Genomic DNA, 13,111 nt, shown 5'->3' on the forward strand with positions numbered 1-13,111 from the left:
TACAAGCATACATGGGATTGTGATAAAACTATTTAAAATGTTTTAGTCTCTAATTCTTTTTTTATATCTTTCGTTAATGTGGCCCGCGACACGAGTGTCGGAAATTAAAATGGCCCGCAGGCCGTATAAGGTTGGGCACCACTGGTGTAATGGATGTAAGCTTCCATTTAGATACAATAGCACCTATATAAATAATTCTCTTCATGGCTCGAATTTCGACACCAAGTAATGGAAAGTTCTCTCTTTTATTTCTGCAAGTCGGACGGACTAGAGTTACCCCACGTAATTTTAGAGGTGAAAAAAAAGGGTGGGGGAGAACAAGTAGTATTCACACTTCACTACATAGCAGGGCCGGACTTAACCATTGTGACCAAGAAGTCATGGAAAGAGAACAAGTAATCTACTCTGTATTCACCCATCACTAAAAAGCAGGGCAGAGATACGGATAATAAGTGAAAATTAAGAGTTTGTATTAGAAAATAAATTCGTCTTTGCATTTTATCCATTCTTAACTACGTACAGAATTACTTTACGAAATTTGTGTGAAGCAAAATCATACTGTTTCCTACATAGATCACGCTCAATAGCAAGAATGTTTCAATATATCTTTAAAAATTGTTGACCTCAAGTAATTCTTCATTAGTTTGATACATGAGAAGCTTCTTTCACCAGATTCCAAAATTACGTGATAATGCTGTTTTTATTTTAGCGCACGTAAGATTGGCGTTTTCCATATTGAATGACACCCCAAAATGACAATATTTGTCTATATATTTCAGGAGATTTTTATGATTTTCAAAAGATCTTAATAATTTCCGGAGATTTCCAGGACTTTTTTCGACGTTTAATTCCATAAGTGTACATACATACAAAGTTCTACCAAATGTCCACGGCATTGTTTGCAAAGAATAAAATATTTTATTGCCATCATTTTTTCTACGTCATTTATACCTTGGTACCAGTACCGTAAATTATGTTTTTGATATTATTCATTGCCACATAATAATAATAATACGCTTATAACAATTAACAACATGCTTACATTTCAGGAAACAACAGTAATTTTTCAACAGCGATAAAAATAGACAAAGAATTAAATTTAGCAAAGATCTTTTCAGTACCAGGTATAAGTTTCTAGTTATTTCCTATAGGAGAAGCTAATATCGGAGATGTTTAAATATGGACAAAGACAAGTGGATCAGTCAACAAGTTTTAAGCTTCATGTCAAATCTACTTTTCTGAATTTATTGTTTGAATTAAAGTTTTTTTGTATGCTATGCTAATTGCGAGTGGTCAATCTTTTTATGATTTCTAAATAAAGGATTAAATTGTTTATTTTGTAAAGAGGAATCTCTTAAGGATCTCCTGATAGAGCTTTCTAGAATGATGGTTGTGGCAAAAAATGATTCTGGATGGTTCAAATAAATTTAAAAAAACATCGCTTAAGATGTGACAATATCATCAAACAGTTAAAACAAACAAGGCCCTGCGATTGTATACAATGTTTTGCTTTTGTTTTAATAAATGTTTCAAAGCAAGTACTAAAATCAATAAAAAAAAAGCAGCCAGACATATCCCAATCATATCAAATAGAATGCATAAATGCATACAAAAACACTGTGTATCTTATTACTAATACGATCACACTTGATAAGACTTTTGTTTATACATCACAATATTATTTGTATAACTGTCACACTCCCCTCCATCAGTGGATGACAGAAAAAATCCCCATCAATAACAGACAACTTAGAACATAAGTATCATAACGTTTATGTACATTCAACAAAAAAAATTTATAATGCTTACTGTATTTATCTATGAAATCTGTAAGAGCCTAACTTAGATTGTCTATTTGGTCATAATTAAAGTTTGTATCCTAGATGTCATAGATGACAAGGAATATTGAACTAACAACTAGCAATGTTGCTGATAATCTCAGGCATTTATTAATTGATACTGTCTCTTCATTAGACACATCCTTGTGTAACACACAGGATTATTCTGACATCAAAATGGATATGAAAAAGAAACAGATAATTATTTCTATTTCATTGCAATTATTGCAGCTGCTGACTTAGATATCTCCTTAGAAATTTGTTTTTTTTTTAAATACTAAAAAATGTTTTAGGAATTAAAGTCTATCTTTTATTCCTGACTCCACAATAGTCTGTGTTGACTGACTTTCATTATCAAGGTCTACTTTGTCATCAGAATGGCTTTTATTAACAAGGTCCACTTTGTTCATGGACTGGCTTGTAGTATCAGAGTTGAGCTCCGGCTTGTTGACAGATTCTTCCTTGATCAGTTCCTCCAACATCACAGATGGCTCCTGCTCACGGCTTTGATATAAAACTGAAAGTCTGGAGGTGACTGGCTTACCAGAGAGCAACGGTGAAAGTTTGCTACCAGGTGTCTTATCATTGGATGCAAGATCTTCCAATTTTAAGACGGCATCTTTCATGTACTCCTTCAATATTGCCAGAGACTTGGTGCCAACATTCTGACAAATGTTCAAACTGATAGAAAGAGGATTTTCCATGCATACAGCCTGCGTGTCTTCAGGCTTATCAAATGTTTGCCCTTCAGTGATGGAAATACTTTTAGTTGCAAAGTCAAATTCAGAATAAAATAAGAAGAATCCATGTAGTAGACTCTCTGAAATAAACACAGTATAGGCAGTTCATACAACATTTACTTAAAGACAATACATGAAGCATACATACTTTACATTACATATTGTCATATTAATTTGTTTTGAGGCTGCTTATTTAATACATTCTTTATCCAAACAATTATTGAAACATTGTGTTAATTTAATTTTTTTTTATAACTTATTTAAGTATATCTGAATATTTTGTAATCTAAATCAATTTATTTTGTTTTTCATCTTAATTCCTAGGGATGCTTTTTATCTTAAATGATTGCCATCTTTAATTAAGTGATGTATTGTCATAGAATTATAACCTTTGTTTAAGCGCTGAGGGTGGTTTCTGGTTGGTAGTGAAAGTTGGAAGGGGGTAAGTTACCTGAACTGGCAAAGCCTATACTCTACTATAGCGGTTCTCAACCTTTTATGCTCGGCGACCCCTTTTTACAATCCCACACACTGCCGTGACCCCCCCCACACACACACATCAATAGAAAAAAAGACAAAAACAATCCATATTTTTGATGGTCTTAGGCGACCCCTGGCTAATCGTCAATTGACCCCCAAGGGGGTCACGACCCACAGGTTGAGAACCTCTGCTCTACTACATTACAATAATTGATTTCAAGATTCACAGTGCCTCGGAAGTAGATTTTTAGCTTTTTCTTTGAACAAACACTCTGTATGGATATGTCATGTGAAACTAGCACAGTTACACGTTGTTTTCCCTAGTACATATCATAACTGTTTCACTCTAATAATGGTTAGCTGTTATAATAAAATTATAACTGATCAAATCAGGCATTTGGTCTGGGATTCTTTGTTAAGCAGTCTCTCTATACAGTATTAGTTGCAAGATGTAATAACAGAAGAGTGCAATAATAAGAATTTAGCTCAGAAAGAATCAAATGAACTCCCTGAAATCCAACTGATAGAAACATTTCTCATTTAATGCTTGAGTGAAACTGCTGTGAACTTATATTTCGTTTGCTATAGTTATAATGTTTTGTTATGTGTAATGTACTCATTGTAAAACTAATTTCATCATGGTTAATAAAGATTATTTTATTACTAATGATACAATTACAAAGTAAATATAAAAAAAAATAGATTTAGTGAAGTATATTTAAAAAAATTGTGTATTTTTTTGTGTTTGTAAAGAAAAAAGGAAAAAAAAAATCGTTTCCTTGATAACATGTATTTTTGTTTTTAAATATGAATCTTATAAGCCAAAATTGGTCATATCTTAAGTGTAAAATAATTCTTACCCAGAGATTCTGTATTTTTAGATTTAGGCACAATGTTAGGGTCACCAGGTAAAGCAAATTTAATATCATCAATGTTGAATGATTCAGATGGCTCTGTAATATATTATACGAAATCAAGTATAAAAGTCAAAATTTTTTTTATTTATCTTTCTTATCTTTCAAAATTAATTGTGGGCCTAACATCTGAAACAAAACAAAAAATAATACAAGACAGGGACAGGAAAAGACTTTCGTTCTTATTGAAATTTTTCCTACATGACGGAAAAGATATATATAGGTAGGTAGCTTTTTGTGGTGTAACCGGTGTTCAAAATCCAGTCGGGAAGTGTCGATAAGTTCTGTTTTAAAGGTGTCCAATAATTTCCGTGCACTTGTTAGCACTGCAGAATTAAATTTTATAAGTTCCTTCATTCGAAGCACAAAATAATTTTAATAAAGTTGTTTTCAATATAGGGTACCAAACTGACTTCAGCACACGTAGTTGCTTATCAAGTCGAGTTTCATTACTGAGTTTTTTATTCTCAATGTTAGGAATGATGACACAGCGAGTTTCTGCCTGGCGTGTGCGCCGAACTGTCGTTTGGTGGTTTCGATGGTTCCGAGTTTGAACACAGCCCGCAGCCATACCCCGTTGTTCCGTGGAAGGTTTGGGCTAGGATGTAATATCTTCAAATCTGAAGGCACATCTGTACTATGTGAAACATTTTTCAAGTGATGAGAATAAGTTGATGTATAATTTGTACAAAGTATTTTGAGAGTCATAAACTATAAGGTCAAATATTGTATTCAAATCAAATCTATATATAATTGTTATTGGCTGTTGTGTTTTAATATAATACATTTTAATTATTGGTGCATAAGAACTGTGCTGTCAAATCTATGAGTGCCTGTCCAAAAGTAGTGTCTTATTCTAACTTTGGGTCCTGCACAAAACTAGCCACTATATTAAAATGTGCTATTCTCAGACAAACAAATCAAAACAAAACTTAAAAAAAAAAAAAAAAAAAAAAAAGAAAAATGAAGGAAACAACTTACTTGCTAAAGATTGAATATACTTGAGTGTTGGGACTACAGGTGGTGTTCTGGTCTGAAGGAAAAAGATTAACATGGTCAAAAGTCCAAGTGTGGTGACTTTCTGCTGCTCCCCCCCAGAGGTCATACTATGACTCACAGCCCACTGCTTGATGGTGGCCATTAGAGGTTTGACTCGTGGATCACATACCGAATATAAATAAAGCATTTCTGTCATTTTGATACTGTCTCTATAAGAAAAAAAAACACAAGGAAACAAGAGTTATTATGACAACTCTAAAAAAAATTGGTGAATACAAAATGAAATTAATATAATAATGGTAAATGATATTGAAAAGTTGGAATTTATCTAAATAAAAAAGACATGCAGATTTGATTTTTTTCCCCAGTGTGACAGTAGCATGTCTGTTGAGACCGAATATATTATTTTGTTGGTATTTATATTTGAAAGAGTTTAGAAAAACATGTAGGTTGCAACTGGGTTTGCAATGCTTAACACAGCACTCATCCTTAATCTTCTGAAATGAAAACATTGCCATTATTATTATTAATTGGAATAGAAAACATTAACATTATTATTAATACTTTGTTTATTTATTCCCAGAATATAAATGTAAAGAGTATGCAGACTAAATGTTTTGCTGTGTGAGAAGGGGAACGATTGGAGGCAGTTGGATTCTTGGAGTGAAAGATGACATGTGCTTCAGCTGTTACTATTTTCTACGTATTAAACTTGATAGCTCAAGTTTTTGTGGATTTTTATTTAGCAGTATTTATTGTATTTTCATTAGTTCTTATCAATCTGTAGTGGACAAAGATGTAGTCTTTCTAGATACTGGTACCCTAATGAGCCAAGTAAAGATGCTGACACACTGGTTAATATATTTTTCTAATAAATGTAGGTTTTACCATTGTCAAGCACAGCTAACTAAATAAGTCTCCTTTATTTCTTTACTTTCATAGAATTTTGCTAACTGCTATTGATCTAATTGAATATTAAAAAATGTTAATTTTTCATGTTCTTTACATGCTATGATTGCTAATACTAACAGTATCTGTAGATGCTAGGTAATCTAAAGGTAGAGATATTTGTATCAGCCTCACTTACATGCTATGATTGCTAATTGCTAACAGTATCTGTAGATGCTAGGTAATCTAAAGGTAGAGATATTTGTATCAGCCTCACATACATGCTATGATTGCTAATTACTAACAGTATCTGTCGATGCTAGGTAATCTAAAGGTAGAGATATTTGTGTCAGCCTCACTTACATGCTATGATTGCTAATTGCTAACAGTATCTGTAGATGCAAGGTAATCTAAAGGTTGAGATATTTGTACCAGCCTCACTTACATGCTATGATTGCTAATTACTAACAGTATCTGTAGATGCTAGGTAATCTAAAGGTAGAGATATTTGTACCAGCCTCACTTACATGCTATGTATACTGATATCACATTCCATTTTTACAGCCTCATGTTCAAAACGTACAATAGGCACCCTGGCATTCAGTATTTTGGCGATGTTCTGCACCCTCGGCATCAGCTCCAACAAGGATGCCACCATAGCCAGGGTACGCTGTGCGAGGTGCCTGTCATTGATAAACGTTTCTGTCACAAACTTGAACTGTGACCCTGACACAACTTCGTACTGTGATTTCATCTTTCAAAAGAGAAAAAAAAAAAGAGCAATAAAATTATTTAATATTTAATGTAAACACATATACATTACTTTAATAATGCAAGGATATGGGGGGGGGGGGGGGGGGGGGGGAGGGTTTGGCTTTGATTGATAGTTTTAACAAATTAATCTAAGAAACTCTTTTTAGTAGCCTCATATCATGCATGGCTGGGTGGTACAATTATTGGCTCCTGAACCAAGATATTTCATTAAAAAATGGGATTTTTAAAGTTTGGGATGTCTCCAAGTCCACCCAAGTCAAATGACCACTTGACACTGGTTGAGAAAAGAAAAGGCGGGTGGTCACTGCACTGTGGAGAAGAGTGGAGGTGGCTTTGCATGATAATTTAAATAATGTAACGTAACATAATCTCGTGTATGTAGATAAGTTTTAATAGTTTAAATTTTAACTTAAATAAAGGCAAAAAAAAAACCCACAAAAAAACAACAACAATGAAATTCACTTTGTTCCAAGACTTACATTCAATCCTGAATAAGGTTCATCGTTCAAACATAACATCATATCAAGGTCACTGCTCCACCAGCCAAAGCCATTGAGGCAAGACCCATATGGTATGACTCTGACATTTGGTAGGTTAGTCTGAAATAGATCCTCTACTAGCATGCACACGAAGAACCTCTGTCTCAGGTCATGGTCATCTAAGCTTCTGTTCAGGGACAAACATTCCATTTCTTCAGCAAGCTAGAGGACAAAAGTGTTTGTTGAATTAACTCCCGTTTGAATTAATTAAATAGAATTATTTTTACTCCTGATTAAAATATTTTGGTCATACTAAATTCAAATCCAATTAAGTTTAAACCAAGCTTTAAATACATAAACGAACATAACCACAGGCAAAAAAAACTTAACAACTAGCTATCATCTTCTTCCATTAAAACAACAAAAACTGGACCTGACAGAACTACATATATGGAACTCATAGAATTAAGTAATGCACATACAGTGCAACAAATTTTGTAAAGGTCTCTTTCAATCAGTGTGTAGCAATCACCTAAAAGGGGTGTGATGGCTGAGGGATAAAGCACTTGGTTTCTGAACCATAAGGTCAAAGGTTCAAATCTCTGTGAAGAATGGGGTTTTTAATTTCGGGATTTTAAGCACACCATTGAGTCCAGTGTGTAGCAATCACCTAAAAGAAGTGTGATGGCTGAGGGATAAAGCACTTGTTTTCTGAACCATAAGGTCCCAGGTTCAAATCTCTGTGAAGAATGGGGTTTTTAATTTCGGGATTTTAAGCACACCCTTGAGTCCAGTGTGTAGCAATCACCTAAAAGAAGTGTGATGGCTGAGGGATAAAGCACTTGTTTTCTGAACCATAAGGTCCCAGGTTCAAATCTCTGAGAAGAATGGGGTTTTTAATTTCGGGATTTTAAGCACACACTTGAGTCCACCCAACTCTAAGATGTACCTAACTTTAGTTGGGTAAAGTAAAGGCAGTTGGTAGTTGTGCTGGCACATGATACCTTGCTCATTAATGGAAACAGAGAAAACAGATTACCTTTACATTATCTGCCCCAAGGATAGCAAGGTCTGAAAGGGAACTTTACTTTAAACTTAATGCCATGTTTCTTTTTACAATCCAGGAAAAAAAAACTCACCAATAAAAGGAAATCAAAGTAGAAAAAAATTCAAATAAAATACATAGCTGCATAAACATATTGTAGTAACTCCAGTGGCGGTCCGAAAGGGTTAATGTGTGTGCGGCCTACTGATACACACGACTAAGGCCAATCACACAGGTCAACGGCTGTCGATAGACAATGGACAGTACTGCTAATAACCGCAAGTATGACCTGTGTTGTGGTCATGTGATCAAGAGCCTTCACGGTCGAGAGACACAGTGTGTAACGAGGGACAGTTGAGTCCAGAACAGCAAGGCATAAGGACTGTGGTACCTTTGGTACCTTCGAAAATGTAGCTGTACGAGCTAGAGAGACTTGTTAAGTTAGGCAGTTCTATTGTGTTAAAGCATTTGAATTTGATGTAGCCAATTGTGTTGAATTGGCTATTGATGTAATTGTCATTAAACCGCCACTTTGTTACTAGAAGCTCTTGTCAAGTTCTTGTGTTAGATGTGTTGTTGTTAAGCAGTGTTTGCAGAAGGCCTGATTGAGAAGATCGTAACAATATCAACTAGAAAACTACTTTATGATAGTGATACACCACTAAAAGTAAACTACACTGCAGTTGGTTTCTGTATAATTTCTAGCAAAGTTCTATATGATTTACTTAGTTTACCATTTAGCTCATAAAAGATTTGATGATATCTAATTGCTCAGGATTAATATGTTTAATCCATTAGATTTATTAGCTTTACCATAAATCCAAACCGAACTTGATACAACCACAAGGGTAAATTGTGTAAACGTGTAACAAATGAAATTGACTAAGATATAATGTGCATATTCTGTGTTATGGGTTTGACTAAGTAAGGCATATGCATGCATACATATGTATGTATTTAAGTCCTGCATAGAAATATAAACCGTTTGACCAATCTTGATAAAACTTGGCATTAATGTTCTTTAGACCATGGCGAAGGCCGTAGTGTATGTTTAATATCCCTACCACTACCGGAGGTCCCTAAAAATAGACAAAAGGTACCTAATTGTATCTCTATTAATAAAGGAAACAAATCGGGTAAACCCATTTTCACACTCTCTACTTTTGATTTTGTGGCAAAATAACAAAAACAAAATGTGAAGGGAACATTCTCCATGTTTAACATAGATCTAAATTCAAACCAGTAGATCAGTAATACCAAAAACTAAGGCCTGCAAGCAGCGGGTCATATTACGGCAAGTAATAAATCAAACTTACTGTGTTTTGGATTGGGTAATAGTCTGACGTCTTTGTATTCCAGTTACCTTCCGATGCAGGTGGCATTAAACTCAATTTTTTTTTGCCATGGAAATTATGCGCCCTAGTGTCACACAAAATTCTTGATTTCAAAGGAAACTGATTTGATTGAGAAAACAACGCAGCGTTGCTTTTAATCTTTGTGGAAGTTGTTTCATTAGCGAATTCCAATAAAACGAAACTCTGAAAACACAATAAATAAAATTACCAACTAAGACCAACTAGACAATTATCTATACAATGAAGATTTACTAATTAAACACATTTTAATGTGCTTATCCCAACCTTATCTGGCATGATATATTGTGCATGATTGATGCGGCCAAAAGAAGCCAGACTTCGCATGGTATTCTCTGCATTGTCTGTCCTTACAAGTAAACTTCGACGAGATTCTAAATATCCTTTCTGTAAAATTTGCTGAAATGTGGGCACTGTAATAATACAAACAAGAGCCTGAATTATTTTTATTTCATTGTATTATATGAACTTGGCAGTCTAGTCACAGTTGTAAAATAAGTCTGCAAACAAAAAATTTTTTTTTAAACAATGGAAGTAAACTTATTTCAAGTCAAGTAAAACAAGGATGTCTATTTGCTATTTTTGTCTTATATAATTGTATGGTTTTGAAGCAACTTGGCAAATTTTAACCTCTTTCTATTTTTTTACTGTGTTGCATCCCAAACATTTATTGACATATATTTACAGTAGTAGTGGAATTGACTAAATATATCAAGCAGAAGGAAATAATTAGCTTTGAGGGATTAAAATAGAAGTCAGAAAGAGGAGAGTTGGGCATGGTGCTAGTTACCCTAACCTGTAAAACCTCAATAGCTACAGGACTGGCATAGAGATAATCTACCAATCTCTGTGGATAGGGCTTGCCACACTACGCCCCAAATGGTGTGGGAAGATCTAAGTCTAAGTAAGTGGAAATAATTGAGAGCAATCATCATAGTAGGCCTGTGATATTGCAATCTGTTAGCCGTTTAGACCAATATATAGCTCATTGCCACGTCACAGATCAGTGTTAAGGTGCCCTATAACAATTGGTATTGAATAGATGCTGAAAAGTAAGGTTGGGGCAAGATAAACAAAATAATATATAAACAAAATTTAATAAAATACTCTGAAAGACACAAAGATAAAGGCACATTCCTCGTCCCATATGCTAGGACAAATTTGTACAAATACTCCTTCTTCCCTAGTGCTATTAGAGCATGGAATGGGTTGCCTGAGCTAGCCAGGAAAACCAGTGACTTGGCAGAATTTAAGTCATTGGTTAATATGCATGACTAAATGCATGACGCGTAGGACGTAATCATCTTCTTTTTTGAAGTAACGTCTGTATTATATAAGAAGATAAGAAGATAAAGAAATGCTGTCTATGTCTAGCTAATCTACTAATCATCTGATAAAGGGAAGGCAAAAAAAAATTATGAGCTGAGTTAAATGATAAAGTGGGACAAAATTAAGATGTCAAAATTCAACTTTCCTATTATGGCCTTAAAATTTATGAAAAATTGAAGTAATCACATATTTTCATAGTAATTTTGGTATGAAATTGACTTGGAAACACCCAAGGAGAGAAGACTACAAATATAAGAACAACCTAATAAATACTTAGAAAGACACAAAGATAAATGCATTTACTTATTCAATATATGCTAGGTAAACCTAAGTGCTCTATTATAGATCTTCCTTAGTGCCATTAGAGTGAGGAAGAAATGGTCACAATTACCAAGAAAACCAATGACTTTTTTTTAAAGAGTTTTTCTAATTAATTTGCACTTACAACGAGATTGACACATGGATACAAGTAGGACATAATTATATCTTCTCTTATGAAGGAACATAGCTATAATGTGACCAGTGTCAAAAAAAAAAGTAAAGGGACTCTTTTCAGATGTCAAACTCATCTGTTTGCTTAACGAGGTGTGTCAGCAAGAACAACCATCTTTACTTCCATAAATGACCCCAATAAAAGTCTTGTACTTGTACCCTAAGTCCAATACGCCCAAATTTGAACCCACCCTCCACTGTCATCCTTCAGGAGGTTTTGGCTAATCACTGTTTACAATCTTTTTTTTTCTGATGGAACATAAAAATCTTATTAAACAAAAAAAAAAAAAAAAAAAAACCTTGATACTAGTAACTAGAGTTAAGACTACTTTAAAATAAATAATAACTAATACATCTAGATCTATTTATATATCTATAATCTATATAAATTAATAAATATCTATTTAGAATAATTTAGATCTACATTTTGGAAAATCTATATCTATATATATGTATTGCATTAAATTATTTTATTGTACATCTGTCTCTTATATATATAAAAGTAATACTGTCACATTATCAAGATTCTAGATCAATATTTGGTGATATTTTACATTGCAGGAACTCAGCCTTAGATGAATATCATAAAAAATAAATGATGATCAATATGTCTATGGTTACACTAGATGGTAACTAGATCTAAGTACTAAAATCTAGAAGAGTAATATAAAAATTACCTAGACTAGATCACTTGGTGTAGATCTATTAGAATATAGAGTTAATAGACTATACTGACTATACTATAGTAATAGAGTCTAGATTAGTCTAGAAGTTTAACTAAATGGATTCTAAGACAACTTAGCTTTAAAAATCATAAATTAGACTATCTAATATATAATTATAATATAATATGCAAGTGGCAGCAAGCTACATTTTTGTCATTTTTAGAACTAATTAATTTTATTTAATTTTTTTGTCTAGGTCTAGAGTAGGAGTCTAGAGTCAGTCTAGACTCTAGACTATTTAATTTTAATATATTTAGAAATTAGGGGGTTAGACTGGTTAGAGTACTGTAATTGTTAGGCCGTAAATTAGGCCCAGTGTGAGTGAGTTAGGGCTAGGCATATTCATATATATAAGTCTATAACTTCACTATAAGTATAAGATCTAATATGCATTATTTCATGTCATGATATAAGTCTATATTAAATTTTTTAAATATATAATATTATTATTATATATATTATATTATATATATTGAACTAGAAATATATATAGACGTCTACAAAATTAGACAAATGAGTACTCGGTATAGATCTATGACCTTTATTGATTCTGTTATCCTCAGAAGCATCAATGGTATGATCAGTCCCTATGCCGGCTATGCCCCCATTATTCACTGTATTGTTTTTCACTTTCACTTTGTTGTTACGAAGACTCAGACTGCCACCAATCGCATTGCCTACATTAGCTGGTGTTATCGATGTCTTTGGAAAAAATCCTTCTAGTTCAACGCCCTTAGATTTTGGCAGTTTTTTCTTTTGAAATTTGGGGCAGTTCAGATGTATTAAACGCTTGTTGGTTACAATGTAACTGTTAATTGAATTATACGAAGTCAAGCGACATAAAGTTTGGAAGGGCGCAGCCATCTTTGTTTATTGAAAAGTATAAAACACGAACCACAGACCTATATATATGATACAAGCCTATCTTGATATAAGATCAACTTACGGCGCCCTGCATACTAAATTTCTATCCACGGTAAGACAGAGAGAAGCAACAAGTAAAATATTTTAAAATAAATAAATAAATTAATTAAA

At 33.4% G+C, this 13,111-nt stretch overlaps 1 protein-coding gene across 1 annotated transcript; it reads right to left on the minus strand.

The window, feature by feature from the left end:
* Positions 1–1,487: 1,487 nt before the first annotated feature.
* Positions 1,488–12,950, minus strand: LOC106057413 (poly(A) RNA polymerase, mitochondrial-like). The gene is made up of 8 exons (XM_056004729.1): positions 12,616–12,950; positions 9,798–9,943; positions 9,474–9,695; positions 7,113–7,334; positions 6,387–6,613; positions 4,954–5,180; positions 3,919–4,011; positions 1,488–2,658 (listed from the first exon to the last, which is right to left on the minus strand). Exons 1-8 carry the CDS (start codon positions 12,938–12,940, stop codon positions 2,135–2,137), a joined length of 1,986 nt encoding a protein of 661 aa, XP_055860704.1. The 5' UTR covers positions 12,941–12,950; the 3' UTR covers positions 1,488–2,134.
* Between the last annotated feature and the right edge of the window lie 161 nt (positions 12,951–13,111).

Source organism: Biomphalaria glabrata, chromosome 11 (assembly GCF_947242115.1).
Source record: "Biomphalaria glabrata chromosome 11, xgBioGlab47.1, whole genome shotgun sequence".
Taxonomy (NCBI): Eukaryota; Metazoa; Mollusca; class Gastropoda; family Planorbidae; genus Biomphalaria; species Biomphalaria glabrata.